The sequence below is a fragment of the Amaranthus tricolor genome, chromosome 9 (genome assembly GCF_026212465.1).
Source record: "Amaranthus tricolor cultivar Red isolate AtriRed21 chromosome 9, ASM2621246v1, whole genome shotgun sequence".
NCBI classification, from domain to species: domain Eukaryota; kingdom Viridiplantae; phylum Streptophyta; class Magnoliopsida; order Caryophyllales; family Amaranthaceae; genus Amaranthus; species Amaranthus tricolor.
Window position 1 is genome coordinate 10372476 of NC_080055.1, and position 22543 is coordinate 10395018.

Below are 22543 nucleotides of genomic sequence, written 5' to 3' on the forward strand. Positions count from 1 at the left end.
ATTCATTATTCAATATTAATCCTGTATTCAGTGAGTAATTGACATTAATGTACCTAGTACTATATATAGAGCTCTCATGCTCACTCAATAGATACATCAAACACAACCCCTAAGCCAAACACATAGCCTTTTGTTTTTATCTCTTGCACAATTGTAATACTTCATTTGTAAGAGTATTTTATACTCCATTGATATAATATAAACAAAAACTACACACGACGGAGGACGTAGCCATCATTGGGTGAACCTTCTTAAATCTTTGTGTCTCTTTGCTTAGTTTACATTATCAAACATTGTTTTATTCATTGTTGTTTGTACCGTTCATCTAAGTTCTTAACATCGTAACGATTTTGGCAAATATTTTAATTGGTATCAGAGCCAAGTTGTCTTTACGGTGTCTTAAGAAGTCGTTATTGGTGAAACATGTATACAATGAAGCTTGACATAGAGAAGTTTGATAGAAATGTGAATTTTGGATATGGCAAGTCAAAATGAGAGCAATTTTAATCCAAAATGGTGTGCATAAGGCCATTGATGGTGTAGAAAAGAAGCCGGAAGGAATGACCACGGCGAAGTGGGAAGAGATTGACTCAAAGGAATTATCGACAATTCAATTATGTCTTTCCAACAAAGTGCTAAGAGAGGTTGTTAAAGAAACAACAATCAATGGGATATGGGAGAAATTGGAATCACTCTATATGGCCAAGAGTGTTACCAATAGGCTACTTTTGAAAAGTAGACTCTACGATCTACGCTTAGAGGAAGGTAAACCTTTAAAACCTCACTTAGAAGAATTTTATTCCATTGTTATGGATTTGCAAAATATTGATGTCAAGCTTGATGATGAAGACTTGGCAATTTACCTCTTATGTTTTCTACCCCCTTCTTAAAATTTTTTTAGAGAAACTCTACTTTATGGTAGAGATAATTTGAGTAGTGATGATGTGAAAAATGCCTTGACACAAAGGGATCTTATTGATTCACAATTATCACAAAAATCACAAAGTAGTACTAGTGATGGGTTGTTTGTGAGAGGGAGGACACAAGAGAAAGGTTCCACTAATGGGAGTGGAAACAAGGGTAAAGGGAGGTCTAAGTCTAGGGGGCCTAACAAAAATAAAACTTGTAACTATTGTAAGCTTAAGGGCCACATCAAGAAAGATTGTTGGAAATTGTAAAAGAAAAATGATGAGGGGGCTAGAGACGGAAGTAGTAATGCCGATACTAGTTACGTGAATGATAGTGATGATGGTGGTGTATTAGTTGCCACACATGGGTACAAAGATAGTGATGAGTGGATTCTAGACTCGGGGTGCACATTCCACATGACTCCCAACAAAACTTTCTTCCAAACATTTGAAAGTGTTGATGGGGGAAATGTAACCATGGGGAACAACACAACATGTAAGGTAGTTGGTGATGGAAGCGTAAAGATGAAGATGTTTGATGGGATGATAAGGACCTTAACCGATGTAAGGTATGTTCCGGATTTGAAAAAGAATCTTATATCTTTGGGTACTCTTGACAAAATCGGGTGTAAAATCACTTGTGAAGGTGGAGTTATGAAGGGAAAGTTGAATGGGAGTTTGTATGCTCTTGAAGGTTCAACCATCCTAGGCTCGGCAAACATTTCCACAAACACAATGTCCAATCATGATACAAAGCTTTGGCACTTGAGACTTGGTCACATGGGAGAAAGAGGTATGTTTGAACTTTCTAAACAAGGTTTTATTTGATGGCAAGAAATTTGGGAACCTTGAGTTTTGTGAACATTGTGTTTATGGGAAACACAAGAGGGCTAGTTTAAACCCGCCGTACACAACACTAAGGGAATTTTAGACTATATCCATTCCGATTTGTGGGGGCCTTCACGAAAGCCCTCCCTTAGTGGTTGTAATTACTTGTTGACCTTTATTGATGATTTCTCAAGAAAAGTTTGGTGTTACTTCATCAAACAAAAGAATGAAGTTTTTGATGTTTTCTTGGAGTGGAAGAAAATGATAGAGAAAAAGACCGGTAGGAGCATCAAGACCTTAAGAACCGATAATGGTCTTGAATTTGTTGATAATAAATTTCTTCAATATTGTTCTAGTGAAGGTATTGTTAGACATAAAACTTGTGCAGGGCGTCCTCAACAAAATGGTGTTGCGGAGAGGATGAATAAAACATTGTTGGAGAGGGCTCGGTGTATGCTAAACCAAGCCAAATTGGGGAGGCAATTTTGGACCGAAGCGGTGGCTATGGCATGTTATTTGATCAACCGCTCACCTCATACCCTTAAAATTCAAATCACCACAAGAAGTGTGGTACAATACTCCGGTAAATTATTCTAGTCTTAGAGTCTTTGGTTGTCCGGCTTATATTCATGTAAATGATGGCAAGTTAGAACCTAGGGCTAGAAAATGTATTTTTGTGGGATATGGAGTGGGTGTAAAGGGGTATAGGGTGTGGTGTAATGAGTCAAAAAGAATAATTACTTCTAGAGATGTTGTATTTGATGAAAATAGCATGTTAGTCTTTAGTGTAGAAAAGCCCATTGATAATGTTGTATGTGTTCCTATTGATGCACAAGCGGAGGTTCAACCTCCCGATCTTGATAAAAGAATTGATGATAATGATGTTCAAAAAAGGTCTCCTTCTTTGTCCACAACAAGGCAAAGAAGGAAGATCGTGGCTCCAAGGAGGTATATTGAAGAGTGTGATTATGTTGCATATGCTCTTAACATTGCTAGTGAAGTCGAAGGGTTGCATGAACCAAGTACGTACAAGGAGGCTATGGTCTCAAACGACTCAAGCAAATAGTTGATAGCCATGAAGCAAGAGATGGAATCTCTTGCGAAGAATGAAACTTGGGATATTGTTGAAGCATCAAAGAAAAAGAAAATTGTAGGGTGCAAGTGGATATTCAAGAGGAAGGAGGGTCCTTCTAGTAATGTTCCTCCCATCTACAAAGCATGGGTAGTTGCAAAGGGATAGTCTCAAATTGAGGGTGTTGATTTTCATGAGGTTTTCTCACCGGTAGTGAAACACTCTTCTATAAGGGCATTACTTGCTTTGGTGGCGATGGAGAATTTGGAGTTGCATCAATTGGATGTGAAAACGGCGTTTCTTCACGGCGAGCTTGAAGAGGAGATTTTGATGAAGCAACCGGAAGGTTTTGAGGTAGCCGGTAAGGAAAATCATGTGTGCAGATTGAAGAGGTCATTGTATGGGTTGAAGCAATCACCAAGGCAATGGTACAAGAGGTTTAATTCCTTTATGATTTCACATGATTTTATTAGAAGTTCTTATGATAGTTGTGTTTATCTTAAGAAATTTGAAGATGGTTCTTTATTGTATTTGCTCTTATATGTTGATGATATGCTAGTAGCTTGTAGTTCTTTATTTGAGGTGGAGAACTTGAAAGAGTTGCGTTCAAGTGAATTTGATATGAAGGATCTTGGTGAAGCCAAGAAGATTCTTGGAATGGAAATTTTGAGAGACTGGGCTAAGGGTGTCTTATACCTAAGGCAAAGGAAGTAAATTGAGAAAGTTGTGCAACGTTTCTCTATGGATGATGCTAAAGGTGTGTCTACTCCTCTTGCCTCTCATTTCAAATTATCCAAGAGGTTGTGTCCACAAACAAAGGCGGAAGAAGAGCAAATAGTAAGAATCCCATACACTAGTGCCGTTGGTAGTGTAATGTATGCCATGGTATGTTCTAGACCCGACATAGCTCATGCGGTGAGTTTGGTAAGTAGATATATGTCAAATCCGGGGAAGGGACATTGGGAGACACTAAAGTGGTTATTAAGGTATTTGAAAGATACTTCTAATGTTTGTCTTATGTATGGGAAGGATTCAAGCGAGCTAACCGGGTTTTGTGACTCGGACTATGGTGGTGACCTAGATAATAGAAAGTCCACAAGTGGGTTCGTATTTACTTTGGGTGGTTCGGCAGTAAGCTGGCAATCATCATTACAAGATGTGGTTGCTCTTTCAACAACCGAAGCAGAGTACATATAGTTGTTGCCGAGTTATTCAAGGAGGAAAAATGGCTCAAAGGTCTTGTTGGTGAAATGTGCAACAAAGTGTGTGAGGTAAGTGTGCATTGTGATAGTCAAAGTGCAATTCATTTGGCTAGGAATCAAAATACATTTCATAGAAGGTCCAAACACATTGATATTAAGTATAATTTCATCCGGGATAAAGTTGAGCACAAAAGGGTGATTTTGAAGAAGATTGATACTAAAGAAAATCCTGCCGACATGATGACAAAGTCATTGCCTACAACCAAGTTTGATTTGTGTGTTGACTTGGTTGGTCTAGCTCCTTACTTGAAATAATGCCTTTTGGGCATTTGAGGTGTGTACATTACTTTTGTTTATATTGTTGTAAGATGAAGTGGATTGATGAATGCTTTGACTTGGTTGAACTTAAGTCAAGGTGGAGATTGTTATGAATTATGTGACTTGAGTGCACATTTAATGAGTGCATTCATGTATAACTCTTGGGTTTGGAATCCAATGGGTGTGATAATGTGGGAGATTAAGTTGTTAACTTAATGATTGCAATGTTTAAGTATGATTTATTGTGGAAGAGTATTCATGGGAATTATTGATGTTAATGATGATTAATGAAGAAGTGTAAAGGGCTTTAATAGATGCTTGCTCGAACAGAATTCTGACAGAGGAAGCCCGATGGTCGCTCGACCGAGCCGCTTGACCGAGCGAGCTCTCTGTTTCGGTCGAGCGGATCCACTGATGTGCCTAGGATGCTGTTTTTTGACCTTTCAAGTTCTTGGAGCTGTTTCATATCATTCATTATTCAATATTAATCCTGTATTCAGTGAGCAATTGACATTAATGTACCTAGTACTATATATAGAGCTCTCATGCTCACTCAATAGATACATCAAACACAACCCCTAAGCCAAACACATAGCCTTTTGTTTTTATCTCTTACACAATTGTAATACTTCATTTGTAAGAGTATTTTATACTCCATTGATATAATATAAACAGAAAGTACACACAAACGAAGATGTAGCCATCATTGGGTGAACCTCCTTAAATCTTTGTGTCTCTTTGCTTAGTTTACATTATCAAACATTGTTTTATTCATTGTTGTTTGTACCGTTCATCTAAGTTCTTAACATCGTAACGATTTTGGCAAATATTTTAGGGCACATTAGGCTCAGGAAGCCTAGGCACAGGGAGTATCACACGAACTGTTGGTAATGGTAATGTAGGAAGATCAGGTACCTCTAGTAGCTATATCAAATTTTCATTAGGCTTTGGAATTTGGATCTGCACTGGCTTTGCAGTTTGTAGACCTTCATATCACATCTCAAATTTTTGCCCATGAGCTCAAATGGTGTAGTCTTTTGAAGTAGTGGTAGTGGGATTAAGGGAGTTGGGGAATTGGCTTTGAACGCGGTTCCTTTGAATTTTTCAGGGTCGAATGTGTTGGGGGTAATGGTGGTATCCGATGGTTGTCATTAGGACGAATTTTAGGATTACTTTTTATGAAATATTATGCTATGTCATCCAATGGTGGCTAAGCTTTCTTCCACAAGTATGTTTTTCTCTTTGCAGATTTTTTCACCGCGTAATAAAACTTTTTCATGTGGCAATATATATTGGATGAAAATAAAATTGTGAAGAAAATATTATGAGTAGGACAAGCATGACCATAAACCTTGTCAAAGTAACTTAGCTAAATTACATTATTTTTTCATTGTAATTCCATCATTCAATACTAACAGCCAAATGAGCTTCTATTACTTATGCTTGAACAAGGTGTATGGAAGCGTGCTAACGATGTATTATTGATGTTTGAACAGTCGTAAATGGAACGCCATGAAATGTAGTCCTTAAGCAAGAATATGACAGACTTAGGCATGAGAACATTGCATTGAAGGATGCTATTGGAAACCCAATGGGTCAAAATTGTGGAGGCCCGAATATATTAGGGGAATTATTGATGGAGCAAAACCATTTAAGAGTTGAGAATGTCCGTTTGAAAGATGAACTTAGTCGGGTTTGTACTATACGATTCAACTGCTACATAATGTCCATGAACTTACAATCTCACATACAATCTCACATACTCGGTATATCTTGCTCATTGAAGCTATGATCAGGGTCTGGGAAGGTAGGGAGACCGCAAATTATACCCTTACCCAGGAAGATAAGGAGGTTATAGTCAATGAACTTGAGCATCATATATTTGTATTTTAACATATCTTGTGTCTGACAGATGACAACTGGAAACAATGACAAGGGATTCAAACTATACGATCCTGGTTATCTCAATACTGCTCTAGTTCGATCATCAATTTGCTATATTGATGGTGACGAAGGGATCCTTAGGTATAGAGGCTACCCTATTGAGGAGCTGGTTGAGCGTAGTTCATTTCTTGAAGTTGCCTACCTTCTGAGTAAGTACTCCTGAACCTAACACGCAAGTCTGTGTTCATAATAGGCTTTTGGTAGACTGGCAAATGCAATCTTTTTAAAACATTTTATGAAGATTGGTCTTGAGTCGATAACATCACGAATATAGTTAGTTGAGTAATGGTATGTAATTCATCTTGCTCAGACATTTGTCTTGTTTGATTTCGTTACTCATGAATTCTCAATTTGATGATCATGAGATAACTTTCTTTTTGAAAACTAACTGAAGTGAGGGTTATGGTTTACATGTGATGAGAAGGTATTAATTCATATTTGTTAAAATTGTGTACTTTGCAGTGTATGGAAATCTGCCTTCTAAAAGTCAATTGGCATCTTGGGAGTTCGCCGTGTTGCAACATTCAGCTATTCCTGAGGGAGTTTTGGTGTGTCATTGATCATTTCAAACTGCAAATTTGTAGTTTCCTTGCATATTTTCTTTCTGAGCGTGCTTTAACGATTCCCTTTCGACACAAACTTAATGAAATTCCAACCTATTTTTAACAGGATATCATACAAGCATTGCCTCATGATGCTCACCCTATGGGTGTTCTTGTTAACGCGATGAGTGCTCTGTCTGTTTTTCACCCTAATGCTAATCCAACTTTAAGAGTAAGTAAAATGTTAAGTTATTCATTCTACCTTCTTTTCTTTCTTGTCTTAGAACTTCTCTTAGGGGTTTTTTGGCACATGGATTTGGCGAAGGGAATGGAACTTTGTTCAAAAAAAAAGTCCATGTCTTTGTTTGTTTAAAGGGAACGGGAATAGGAATAGGAAGGGGTATAAAAAATGAAAAAGTCCCTAAGAATTAAGTCTTGGGGGAGGGTGGTAATTGGTGAGACTTTCATTTTCATTCATTTCTTCCAAGTCTTTAACATTCCAAATAAGGAATGAGAATTTTATATCTTCAAAGTCTCATATAAAAAGTCTCATCTTAAAGTCTCACAAGTCCCATTCCCTTGTGCGAAACACCCCCTAAAGAAAAGCATGCATTTGTCATCATTCTACGATGTAATAAATCAGCTTTATTTGGTTTTTTTCTGTTGCTTTGAAATAATTTTTTCTTTGATATTGGCATATTTGACAAAATTGAAAGAGAAATAAGCATTACCCTTGGCTAACATATTGAAAGAGAAATAGCTCTTTTTTTTTTTGGGTAATGTCGATTTAAGGAGAATTTTATTGTGTTTTCTTGGTTTTGATTTATGTAGTGATATTTGTTGGGTACTTAATTATTAGCTACTTACATTTAAAACTTCATGAATCTGGTTCGGTCATAATTTAGCCGAATCATTTCTAATATTAGATTCACATTATATGGTGTAGCGCTGCTGCTCACACGGACATACATTGGGGATCGTAAGGACTCTGCAGTCTGGACTATTGGTGTCTCACGCTAAGGCAGCTTCCGTAAGTGTGTTCGTGCCTCAGGGCTGGTGTTGTTTATGATGTCTGTTGCTTCATTTCGTCCACAAAATCGATTGAACAATGTAATTTTTCCCCTTTTTTTCCAATTTAGTTTTTTTTGTTCATATCTAAATTTTAACTGTTTGAAGGGGTTTTATTTGATTTTTGGTTGCTTGATAGCTTTGGCGGCGAAAATGGAAGTACAAATCTACGAGAAAGAGTTGAGTTTTTAGCACTAAATTTTAATGGTGCTCGCGGATCAGGGGCCACCATTTTCGTTTCCAACATAATTTTAAGTAAGCTTAGCTCACGTACACAATTATTGACCTTGAAAATCTGTATGAATGGTTCAGTGATCAGCAAGTATGCGAAGACAATGTTCATGCAAGCTGCAATGGCCACCATGGATGAACTGCTTGCATTGGCTCAAACCGATAGTCTCTTGTAGAACAACAACTGTTAAAGTCATAAAATTTATAGAACAACATTTGTTAAAGTCATACGATTTTTAAAATGTGATATATATATATATATATATATATATATATATATATATATATATATATATATATATATATATATATATATATATATATATATATATATATATATATATATATATATATATATATATATATATATATATATATATATATATAGACACACACACACACACGTTAAGCTACAATAAAAGAAATATTGACTCAAAATATATATTTAGAAATATAGTAAGTTTCAAAAACTCACATAAAACTGAAAATAATGATGCGTAACTTAAATTATGACATAGACAGAAAACGGGTCAAAATGGTTGAATATGAATTTCAGTTGGATTTATCCGAGTTTTTCCAACACAAATGTTTGTGAGAGACAATCTCTCCATGAGACGCTCTCTATATATGAATTTAGCCCAACTAATACAATTATCACTACAGCATAATAAACTTTTAGAGGGATATATTTAGTGACATTTAATTTAAATGTCATTACTCTAATGATATATATAGTGAATTTAGTGACATTTATTATACACTTTATAAGCTCAATAAAAAAATCAAACTAAAGTTTTTCGTAACAAAGGATTTAGTGACATTTTTCATAAATGTAATTATAGACTGTAGTAACAATTACATATGTCAAGAAGGCCAAGTAAAATGTCACTAAATTACTTTATAGTGGAACTTAGAATAAAAACCAAAATTACTAGACTAAAAATATAAATTAGTGATATTTTTTTAAATGTCACTAAATCTTATGTTGCGAAAAATTAATTTTGTATTAGCGTATGAATTTCTTATTTTAAGATCGTCTCACACAATGACGCTTTCTAAGAACACTCTCAATAGTGAGTAAAAAAAAATTTCCTCACCAATTTCTCTCTACACTTTTCTTTTCTATCACATCAAATTTTGTGTGGAAATATTTACTAATATAATTTATCCCATCAATGAAAAAACAAAAAAATTTGCTCACTACTTTCTCCCTCCTACTTTTTTTACTCTACCCCTTCCTTTTATTCTCTTAGTTTTTAATTTAAAATTTATTTTGGATGGTTGAACCCTTATGATGAAATCCCAATATTTTTCACTCACTTAGAGGTTTTTTTGGAAACATTGGCAATTTTTTTTGTGAGCTTTTACTAAGAGCACTCTCATTGGTGTTAAAAGAAAAAAAAACTTACTCACCACTTAAAGTACTAATTTATATAGAATTAGAAAAAAATTTAAAAATTTAAAACATATTAAAATATAGCAAAATGGTATCTGATTATAGAGCATAAAATTTTATGACCAATAGTATATTTATATATATATTTTAATATATGTTTAAACAAAAACACCTATTTAAAAAAAATAAAAAAAGTTGTTTGGACATGTGTCAAGTTCTTAGGTGAAAAAAGATGTTTTCTAAAATTTTCCTACAAGTAGTTTTTTTTTTACAAACGTTTGAGAAATTTTTTGTGGATTTTCACCAGTGAGATACACTTTTACCCATAAAAATTTTCACTCAAATGAAAAATCTCCAACATTGGGATAGCTCTAATGGAAGTAAAATCCTCACAAAAAACTTTCCACTCAAACAAAATTTCTTCATCAATGGGAATGGTCTTAACTAGAGTTGCTCTTTTTTTTCAAATATTTTTAAATCAAATCATTTTCAAGTTACCGATTAAAATTTCTTAACTATAACTTAGTAATATTCAATTGGATTTCGAGTCCAAGTTTTGTCATATCAAATTTTAGAGATACATTCTTTATTTAGACGGTCTCACCCTGTGACGGTTTAATATAGGCTGACCCAATTTTTAATTTCTTAAAATTTTATGAAAAAACAGTTTTTATTTAGTTAATTCTTGTGTAAGTTTAACTTTGTGCTACTTGTTTAGACCGGTTTCACGGTAAGACGGTCTCATATAAAACTACCTGATTAGCAAGTCTTGTATGAGACCGTCTCACCGTGAGACTGACCCAAGACTCCTTCATAATGAAACATTGTCAATGAAGAATTAGTGTTTAAACAAAAGGTCTAATCTTCACACATAATACAATTCTTGGGCGTGGCACGTGCATTGGATCGCATTTACACCCGTTGAATGGGGGCTGTTACTCATGGCCCAATTTCTTACCCTAACATGCCGAAATGCCGATTACTATTAAAAGATTTTCGTATGAAACAGTTTCATCGTATGCATAGGATATATGAATTAAATAGCCAAGTAATATAAATTATTAGCATATAAACTTTTTGTTTTAAGATTATGTCACCATAAGAAGATCTATCACAAAAGTAGTTTATTAATTTTTTGTTCTTATAAATTATGAATAGATATAGTTAGATCTAAAAGTGTTCATTCGAGTTATCGGGTTGATATAAATTTCAGTCGGATTTAATCATTATTACATACCAAAATTAGATCATCGAGGAGTTTTAATCCGTATCTGAACGTTTATTTATTGTTAATTAACTTCAACAAGTCTCTTATATTTCAACGTCTAGCTACTGTTTCATGTCAAATTTATCTGATTCTTTATTTAAAATTATTTTATCATTTGCTATATACTTCTATGACATTATTGATTAAACTAATTTTAGTCTAATTGAATCTACACAAATTCTTATATAAGAGAATTTCACCATGTGACACGCTAGATAAATGAGTTGAATAACCCAACTAGAATTTCTTATTTTAAAATTATCTCATTGAACAACAATATCTCACAAGTCACAAGAGTAGCTCAATTTTGTATTCCTTGGTAGTACTACTTGTTACAATTAATTAGTCCACGAGTTACAAATAACTTGTGCGGTATGCTGCAAACTACTACTTTCTTCGTTCTCAAATGATGTTTTCATTTTATCATTTTCAATATTTTCATTTGTTGTTCTTACAAAGATTTTTTTTTCTATTTTCGTCACATAATTATGGTTATATTTAATCCTTATTTTTACATATATTGGACAAAGTTGACCTTATGTTTTTTTATCTTGATACGGCTCATGCGCAACCCTCTGCCTTCTAAAACTGTCCTCCACTATTTCAATTTAATATTAGCCTCTTCTTTGGACCAACGCGATATCGTCAGCGAATAACATGCACTATGATACATTCTCCCATATATATTTGGAAATCTCCTCTTGAAAGACCGTAAGAATGAAAAGACTAGTGTTGATTCCTGATGTAGGCCCATTTTAACAAGAAAATACTTTGTTATCCCCACCGGTGTCTGAATATTAGTCGATACTTTGTCATACATGTCTCGTATTACCATGGGCGAAGCTACATGAGGGACCGGGGGAGGCCCTGTTCACGTTGCGAAAAATGCGCTTCTTTGTATTTTTGGCTTTGGCCCCTTACTAATATGATATACTCCCTCCGTTCTTTAAAAAAATTTTCATTTATCATTTTAGGTGTTTCACTTGTTGATCTCATAAATAATCATTCTATTTATCTATGATTCATATATTTTTTCTAGTAACTTTTTTTTAATGTTTTTAATGCTTATAGTCTCCACTTTTCCCTCATCAAATTTATATTCAATAAAATAATATATCAACTATTTAAAAGATTCTATTTTTCTTAATTTCCGTGAACATTTCTTGTGGAAACTTTATTTAGAAACGGAGGGAGTACTAGTTTAAAGAGTGCAAAAATATAACAAAAATTACTACAGCTCAATGGTTGTAGTAGTATATTTGTAATCTAAGGTTAAGAGATGAAACTCTAATTGTAACTACTATTTTTTTTATAGACTAATAAATTTTCATTATAATGTATTACTCTTTATCTTTCATAATTTCACATTCATCCTTTTTAGTGTGTGTTTATATTTTTGCTATTTTATTTTAATAGTATTTTTTTAAACTTACTAGACAAATATATAAAGTCAAAAACACTTAGTTATTTTTTAAAAGTAATAAATATTCCACAATTTTAACACCTCTTACTTTTCATACCAAAAGTAAAAGGGAAAAATAAGTGTGAGACACTACAAGCAATTGAAAAAATCACAAAATTTTGGGTGAGACAACAATATGATCTCTATGAGACATCTCTATACTTAAAGCTAATTAGTTCACTAATATGATTATTAGTTTATATATTTCTTATTTTGAGGTTGTTTTACTGAATAATGATCTTTCACAAGAGTAGCTAAATAGTCCACTAATACAATTATTAGCATACTAGTTTAGAAGCCCCTACAATGTACGGAGTTTAGTATAAAGATATATAAAAATAAAATTTTCAAAGAATATTGCAAGAAAAAAAATACTCATTTGTTTAAGAAAAGTATGTAAATACTGCATGTTTCAATAAAATTATAATTACTCTAAATAACAATATAACTTACTAAAATACTTAATCTAAATTAGCTCTTAAAATTTACTAAAAAATATTTTTGATGGTCTTCTATAGTCGAATGATTTGTCTAAGTAGTGTTGGAAACAAAAAAAATACCCACTTTGGAGTTCACCAAAATATATTTCCCAAACTAGTGTTCATTTAGAAACAAAATCTATTTGATTGTGGTTTGGAAGTTCCAAACCTCTTACAATAACCCAAAATTAAATTAGAATTGAAACTCTTAACAAGCAAAATAGAATCCGTTAATAGTTTTTATTCTAATTGTTATGTTACAGTAGCTTTATGCAATAGAAATATACAATATGTTAGTCTTGCTTCTTTTTTTTTGTGTTTGTTTTTCCTTTGATCGGTTCCGTTCGATTTAGAACATGAGGTCATACAGATTTTATGGCTACTTAAATAAATTGGCAATGTTAGGAAGCATATGATTATTTGAGTTTTGAAATTATAGCCTTCTTAATTAAGAGTATTGTTTATTTTGAATGGTTGAGAGGCTACCAGATACCGAATCGATCTAAATCTAGAAATCCAGATATTTAGTTTTTCGGATAGTGAAAATCATGATCCGATTCTGATCCGCATTAATCGAGTATCGGATATTGGATACGGGTTATTTTTTTATATTTTTTTTGGCTTTTAAAAAATATTTTGCTATTTTTTATATATAAAAATTTAAGCTCTTTTCAGTTTCTTTCTCTAATCAAACTTAATTATTTTTGTGACTATAGTTGGATATCAAAAGTCTAATTTAATTAACAATAAATTAGTTATACAACTTAGTAATAGTTGAGAATAGTAAATATTAGTACATTCAACAACATAAACAAAGTATATACAAACTAGATGCTATCATGTGAAAAAATCTTACAAAAGTGTTACGATTGATGTTTTATAAAAATTCGATGCTACCATGTAGAAAAATCTTACAAAAATGCTATCATTAATATTTTTTTTAAAAGTTCGATGCTATCACGTGAATTTTTTTTATTCATAAAGTACAAACTCATAGGGCAAATTACAACTACATCTAAAGGCTCATGAAATTTGGTGCTATAATTGGAATTTCCAAGACTTATAAAATAAACCAATACAATTAGCCAAAACAATATTAGTAACACAAATTTTCCAAAAAAATGCGGCTTTTAAGCCGGTCTAATATTTTATTAGGAATAAAAAAAGAAATTTAAAACTTACAAAAACACGCCCCTTTTCTTTTTTGTCTTTCTCTTCAACAAAAAAAATGGTAGTAATCTTTCTTCATCAAATCATCCATGACTTTTATCTTTATTGTGTATCAAACTATATATGGTTACCCTTCTTCTCGAATTTAATTCTCAACGTTAACTTTAGAAAAAAAAATAATTTATGATTCAATTAAAGTTTTATTTTAAGTTTTTTTTAGTGTAGAACCTAGAATAATTTGAACCGTTAATTTACAATGAGATATTCTATATGGTAAGCACTAACTATGACAAAAGGCGAGTGACAGCAATTCCTAAATTGTTTTTCCACAAAATAGCACTCAACTCTTGGAAAACGTTTAATTTTAATTAAGTTTTGGTAAAAGTCATTAATGCGCCTAATAAATCCCAAATTTTTTCCACAAAATAGCACTCAACTCTTGGAAAATTAAGTACAGTAACATTTCCGTTAAGTTTGATTTCGGTTAAGTTGGGCTTTACATTTGGGATTTTTAGGGGCATTTATGACTTTTACCAAAATTTTGACGGAAATTAAACATTTTAACCTCCATAATGTTACTATAGTTAATTTCCAAGAGTTGAGTGCTATTTTGTGGAAAAAATTTTAAGAATTGATACCATTCGCCTTTTGCAATAGTTGGTGCTTACCATATAGAATATCCCATGTACAATTCTGAGAGCGTTTCTCATCCAAATTGTATTTTGCTTCTTATCCGAATTGAGTTATAATAGGTTATTTTATATATCAAAATAGGTGTTTTTGCAAACCAGGGTGTTTCTTTTGTATACAAAAGTAGGTGTATTTTCATATGAAAATAGAGATTTTAAATAATTGAAGTAGGCATTTGAAATTGTTATGGTATGTGTTTCTGTTTTTAAAAGTTGATGTTTTGCATCTAAAATAGGTGCTTTTGCATACAAAAGTAGACATTTTAAATTGTTTAAGTAAGCGTTTAAACTAGTTATAGTAGACATTTGAAATAAGCAACTAGTTATAAGATGCATTTAAACTAGTTTTAGTAGGTGTTTTTGCATACGGTAGTAGGCATATGAACAAGATATAATGGCCATTTGAAATAGTTAAGTAGTGGTTTATGCATATTGAAGTAAGTTTTTTTCTTATTAAATATAGGCATTTGGAATAGTTAAAGTAGGCATTTTAATCAAGTTATAGGAGTTATTTTAAATAGTTAAAGTAGACATTTGCGCTTGTTATAGTAGGTGGTTTTCTATATTAATGTAGGTGCTTTTGTATACTATAGTAAGTATGTTTGCATACTCAAGTAGGCATTTTTTTCATATGAAAGTAAGTCTTTTGTATACTATAGTAGTTATTTTAAATTGTTCATTGCCTTTAATTATCGCTCTTTACCTCCTTCTTTACTTTTATCTTTACTTTTAGTTATTTGTACATACGTATTCTATTTATTCTATTTGTAAGTTGCAGGTTTCTCTCTCTTTGAATACCTTTCTTGAGCCGAAGGACACTTTTACCGCACTCTCCTCTATGGGTATGAGCTGTCGTCGTTCTTCCCTCCCCTGAACCCTGACCATAGTTTTCTAGGAACGGGATACACTGAGTATGATGATGATGATGATGATGATGATGAAGTAGGTATTTGAAATGACTATGATATATGTTTTTACATACTAAAGTACACATCTTTAATAGTTGAAGTACACATTAAAACTAGTTATAGTAGGCACTTGAACTAGTTATAGTAGGCATTTGGACTAGAAATAGTAGGTGTTTTTGCTTACTATAATAGGTGTTTTAGTTATTGAAGTAGGTATTTTCAGTTTGCATAATGAAGTAGACACTTGAACTAGTTGTAGTAGGCATTTGAAATAAATATAGTAGGTGTTTTTGCTTTATGCAGTAGATGTTTTTATTTAATGAGGTAAAATTTTCAGTAGTCTTCTTTATAATATTCTGAAGAAAAAGTAGATGTTTTAATTGTCTTCATACAATTAAAGGGGTGTCAACCGGTCCAAACCCGGACCAAAACCTGTTGGATCAAAGACCGAATTTTTGAATATTTTAAGACTAGAGACCAGATCCGTTCTATCCGGTCCGGTTTCGCTCTAACCTGGTTTTGTCTCGGTCCAGTCCGAATTTAGACCGGGTAGATCAAATGCAATTTTTATTCCAAAAATAAATTAATTAAAAGATGGAAGATTTTGAAATATTTAGCAAATTAATAGTTATAAAATTAAAATATTTGAGTTAAAAAATTTTTTTGTTTAAAAATAAGAAATATAAAGCCCTTTACAAAGTATACACATAAAAATTACAAATATTAATCCTTACATAACACTTTCCTTTCTTTAGTCTACCGTCTAATAAATCATTCATCTACTTATAACAATATTCCAATTCTTTGGATGACTAGAATTGGTCAACCCATTCCCATTCTTATGTCATATCAATAATTAAGGCCTTCTCCACCAAGCTAAGGCTCCAATCAAACTATTTCTTAACCACTCTAATTGATCCAAAAAGCATACACAAAGAAATACTCCAAATTAGCTCCATGAGCAATAAGCAAGTTCAAAACCTAAGCTTCTTTAACATCTTCAAGGAGTCAATCAAGCTCATCTTAACATGGCCAAAGATCTTTCTTCAAATAAGCCTAATTTCAATCCTTCCTAGTTCTTGTATCTTCCTATTTGATAATTGGGTCTACACATTTCTATACAACAACCAAGCCAACTTTCCAAGGTATAACAATATTTTAGGCTCAAACTCTAAGGAACTTTTTCCTTATGTGCTTATAAAAGTGATATTTTTCATATTTTCTACATTTTTATCGTTGATTTTAATCTCAACCGTTATTTATACAGTTGCTTGTATTTACGCCAACGAAAATATCACCTTCAAAAAGGTCATAAGTGTACTACCAAAAGTGTGGAAATCTATCATAATCACCCAGTTGGGCTTATTTTGCGCGTATATGGGATATTCATTAATATTGATCATATGGGTTACCCTATCAATAGCCTTTGACAAACTAAAAGCATTTCTATTAATAGGAATTTTAATTTATATGGTAGGATTAATATATTTGAGTATGATATGGTATCTTTCATATCCAATTTCAGTTTTGGAGAAAATTTATGGGTTTAAAGCTATGGAAAAGAGTAAGGTGTTGATCAAAGGTAAGAAGGGAACTACTATGGGTATTGTATTGGTGTTTATAGTCTTAGAAATTCCAATTATAGCACCAAAAATTCTTGAGCAATTAGTTGGAGTTGTATTAGTAAGAGAAGCAATTTGGTATAGAATTTTTTGTGTGGTGTGGTCTACCTTGATTACTCTATTTGCCCTTGTAAATCAATCTGTCTTCTATTTTGTGTGCAAGCCCTATCATCATGACAATATTGAGAAGCCCTTATTGGTTGATAATCTTAAAGGGTATCTTGGGGAATATGTTCCTATAAAGATAGAGATTAAATAAAAAAAAAAGTCGGATTTTGTCACAATTGGATGAAGTATTACCTCTTACGGGCATGATTCTAAATTCAATTCTCACTTAGTCTTTTCTTTCCTCGGCTTATCCATTAATTAAAATAAAAAGATGTGAAAAAGATGTATATTTTTAATTTCCTTGTATTGTTAGTGATTTGTTACGTTATAAATTTGTGTTGAAGCTATTGTACTATTAGGATATACAGTGTAATATATATGCTTACTCGTTCCATTATACTTGCTATATTTAATTTTTTACGTAATTTAATGGGTGATTTTAGTAATTTATATATTGAACTATACACATCTAAAAATTATAAAAAGCTAATATTATAAAACAATGTGATTAGACAATTAAAACAAGATCTCACTTGATTATATTTTTCTTACCCATTAGCCGCAATATATAAAATAAGCTTGAACAATGAATAGTGTCAATAACCGTAAGGTGGCATGTATTTCAGAACGGAAGAAGTAGTTGTTCCACTTTGTAATAACTAATTTATTTTTTATTTGTCCACTTTACTTTTTTATACCATTTTCAAAGTTACTTTTAAATCTCAATAGTTTTAGATACACATAAAAAAAAATTACAAAAATATTTAATAAGAAATTTTATATCAAAACGAATTTAACAAAATCTCACATAATTATCTTCAATATAACTTTCAAAAACCTTATCTAAATTTCTCTTTTTCGAAGTAGAATATTTTATATGGACATACAAGAACAGAATGAGTATACAAAAATTGTAATTTTGAAAATACCTTTTATTTATATAGCTATTAGTAAATAAACAATATTTTTGTTAGTTGAAAAGTTAAATCAAAATATTAAGTTTTAAATACGCATTAATTAATTACATTACTTATCATGTGATTGTTCCATAAATTGTTTCAATTGAATATTATCTTTAAAAATATTAAATAACATTAATATTGTTTAAAAATACGCTCATCTTCCTAAACGTCAACATGTAGCAAAACACACCACTCCACACATACTCAAATTTTTGTGAAAATAAAGATGATATTAACTTTACTTAGACTAAAGTAAATCTCAAAATCAAATATTGAGATGTGACTGGTTGTGGAAACTTTAAAACTAAAGTTTCTTAGATGATCTTATCATTAAATTTGCAACTATATGAAATTATCATCATCATCATACCCAGTGTATCCCACTTAAGACAATGAACAATAACAAACGATGGGTAAAAGGGACGGATTTAGTAATCAGCTAAGACGTGGATAAGGTGCCGCCAACTACCCCTATCCATGGTCAAGTCCTTGGAGAGGTGAAGTTCATGTATGTCCCTTTTAATTTGTTCTTCCCACGTTCTCCTAGGTCTTTCTCGACTTCTGTTGCCCTCCACTATGATGCATTCGATTCTTCTTATTGGGGTGTCATGGGTCTTTTTCTACACATGCTCTCCCGCATCTTTGCGGAGAGAGGTGCAACCCCTAACTTCTCCCTGAACTCCTGGTTTCTTATCCTATCCATCATAGTATTATCACATATCCACCTCAGCATACGCATTTTTTTTACGTCCATCCTCTATTCAAAAACCTTCTTTACGGGCCAACATTCTCTCCCATACAACAACGCCGGCCTGATTGCAACACGGTAAAATTTACCTTTTAATCTCCTGGGCAGCTTTTTATCACAAAGCACCCCAGTTGCTGCTCGCCACTTAAGTCAACCCGCTCGTATACGATTAGTAACATCTCCATCAATCTCCCCATTACTCTGAATCACCGATCCCAAATATTTAAACATGAACGTACATGCAACAACTTATCCCCCTATGGTCACCTCTGGCTCCCCAATCGATTCTTTCCCACTGAAATTGCATCGCAAGTATTCTGTCTTCGTACGGCTTATGCGCAACCCCTTACCCTCCAAAGCTTCCCTCCACTCTTCCAATTTACTATTAGCCTCCTCCTTTGATCCTGCGACTAAAACTAAATCATCGGCGAAAAGCATGCACCATAGTATGGTTTCCCAGATGGATTTAGAGATTTCCTCCATAATGACCGTAAAAATAAAAGGAATTAGTGCTAATCCCTGATGTAGTCCCACTTTAATTGGGAAAGACTCTATCATACCCACCGGTGTATGTATGTTAGTTGACACTCTGTCATACAGGTCCTGTATTACTTCAATGTACCTTCGTGAAATACCTCTATTCTTGAGGCTATCCCAAACGATGCTTCGTGGTATGCTATTGTACGTTTTCTCCAGGTCTATAAACACCAGATGCAAATCCTTCTTTCTAGACCTCAAGATGATATTAAAGAGGTTAGTACGCCAATGAATTCCTTCCTCTCCTAAACCCCTCCACACCTCAATCGGAATGTTATCAGGTCCAACTGCCTTTGATCCCCCATTTTTTTGAGAGCTTTTCCTACTTTCGCCGTGGTAATATCAATAATCGACCCATGATCCTGTGTTCTTTGGATGTCCGAAGTTTGTCGAATTTCCTCCTTTTGACCCCTAATCTCATTGAGCAGTTGGGAAAAATATTAATGACATCTCATTTGGATGTCCTCTTGTCTAAGGAGTATTCGTCCACCTTCATCCTTTTTGAACTTCACTGTCCCTAACTCCTTCTTCTTCCAAGATGTCCGAAGTTTGTCGAATTTCCTCCTTTTGACCCCTAATCTCATTGAGCAGTTGGGAAAAATATTGATGACATCTCATTTGGATGTCCTCTTGTCTAAGGAGTATTCGTCCACCTTCATCCTTTTTGAACTTCACTGTCCCTAACTCCTTCTTCTTCCAAGATCTTGCTTTTGCCAACTTAAAAATATATTTCTCCCCCTCTTTGGTATCAAGCTTTAGATAAAAGGCTTCAAACACGCGATTTTTTGCCTCCGTTACTGCTTTCTTTGCCGCCCGTTTTGCTTTTTTATACCTTTCCTTCTTATGTGTCCTATCCTCCTCCGTGCAAGCCATGAGCTCCTTGAATCTCCTATTTTTGTCCTTTATCTTCCTTTGCACTTCTTCGTTCCACCACCACAACTCTTTGTACACCTTTGGTTTCCCCGTCGACACTCCTAATGTCTCCTTTGCCACCTTTCGAATGGTTTTCGCCATGGTCACCCACATTTGAATTGCATCATCTGATATACTTGGGTAGCCCGACGTCTTGATCTTGCTTGACAAGGTTGCGACCATATCCCCTTTAAGTCTACCCCACATGAAGTAATATCCAACTATTTTAAACTATAGAGTTAATTTAAACTTTTTTAATTTTACTTTTAATTACTTAAATTCATTTTAAAACTATTTTAAATCCACTTTTATTGAAGCAATATCCAACTCTAGTGATGTTGGAGGTGACTTTGATCACCTAGTAGCATATTCAATGGCAAGAAATAGATCTTGAGAGTGATGATGTGTGGGCAATGGAGTATGAGAGGACAAGCTTTGAGTCATTTGATGAAGTGATCATAGGCAATATCTTGGCATGCTTTGATCAAGGCAAAAGGACATTCATGGGGGGCTTAAATTGTGCGTTGAACGAGGCAAGGCACAAGGGAAGAAGTGCTCGTTCAAGATAGTGGAAGAAAGCAAGGCAGAAGATGTCTGATGGAGCCGCTCGTTTGAGCACACTGTATGCTCGTTAGAGCGGCTATATAAAGGTTAAATAGGCTTAGGAAATCAGTGATGAGACTAATACAATAGAGGCAACTAAGGTTATCACCATTAGTAATTCTTCTTCCTTGTATTAGTGTGTTTGTGAGAGATCAAATCAAGTTTAACTCGTAGATACGTAATGAAACTAGACTTGAAGTGCTTTCGAATCAAATTTCACTAGATTTGTATTTTCCCAAATCCATGTGTATCTTAAAATGAATTTTTCTTGAATCCTAACTATCGAAATCTAACTTAACCCAAACTGGATACGATATGAATTCAGAATAACTATACCCATATACGAGCAAACCAAATTAAAGTGCATCCAAGTCAAACTAGATAATAGGTCAATTCGAGTTAGTATCGACTTAAATTGAACGAGAATCTAAATTTAACCTGATTTTCTATTGACTTAACGGAAACAAAATTAAAATGTATCCAACTCAAACTAGATAATAGGCCAACCCAATCCAACACGAGTCTCATAGCTAACAAAACAATAATTATAAATATTGTTCATTTGTATTTAGTTGCACCAACTTCACTTTTATTTTGTTTATACTATATTTTCACCACTAGTGCACTATAGCAATATTTTGTAAAAAAATATACAATTAGACATATCCAACAATATTTATATAAAAATTATAATTAAAATTAGTTGAAAAAAGAAGTTGAAGTGGAGTTTGTCAATGAACCAACGTTGGAGGTAGATAATGTTCCAAGTTTTTCAAGTTGCAACGTACTATTTACGTTTAAAAGTTGGAGATGGATGGAACCTTCCTAATTATCTCCTAGATGTTCCCATCGTTGGCCAAGTCCACTGTCAATTACAACGTATCCATTACATCTAGACTCTAGAGAATATACATGTGTACAACAACACAAATATATATGTAAGGTAAAACCAATATTTATTCTGCAAATACTCCCTTAGTTTTTTTTTTATTATTTTTTTTTTGTTTTTGGGTTATATTCCTCAATCACTTATAATTTGTATTTTATTTTTAATCCGATTCATACGTTAAAACATAGTTAAATGCAATCTTGTTTGATTCATCTCAACCTAAGGTTTATTAATATTTATTTTTTATAAATTTTAATTTTTCATGATCAGAGTCTCTAAGTATTTAATTAGTGCATTGACAAATATTAGAAATTAAACGGAGGAAATATTATTTTAGAAAATAACCCTCCATCACATTATAGCATAAGTGTGCCTTTTCGTATGAACTCTAATTAAACCATTTGCCAACTTTTGTATCTAATCACTAATTTACATTTGTTTTAAATTCTTTTTGCAGAAATAAAGGAAATACTTATGTTGAGATAAAGGGTTAAAATGGATGGAGTATGTAATTATTCTTTTGTAAAGTCAATGCTAGACCATTTCTTCAATTTGTTCTTATGAATTGACTTTGAATAGTCAAAGAACTTACAAAGCAAATAAAGCACCTTCTTCAATTTCCAAACATCCAAACATTCTCAATAATCACCTTAATTTGAATTTCATACAAACAAATCC

General features: G+C 32.9%; 1 protein-coding gene across 1 annotated transcript; it reads left to right on the plus strand.

Moving 5' to 3' along the window:
* Nucleotides 1-16978: 16978 nt before the first annotated feature.
* Nucleotides 16979-17365, plus strand: LOC130823231 (uncharacterized). Its single transcript, XM_057687857.1, has one exon. The coding sequence runs from the start codon at nt 16979-16981 to the stop codon at nt 17363-17365; it is 387 nt and encodes a 128-aa protein (XP_057543840.1).
* Nucleotides 17366-22543: the final 5178 nt, after the last annotated feature.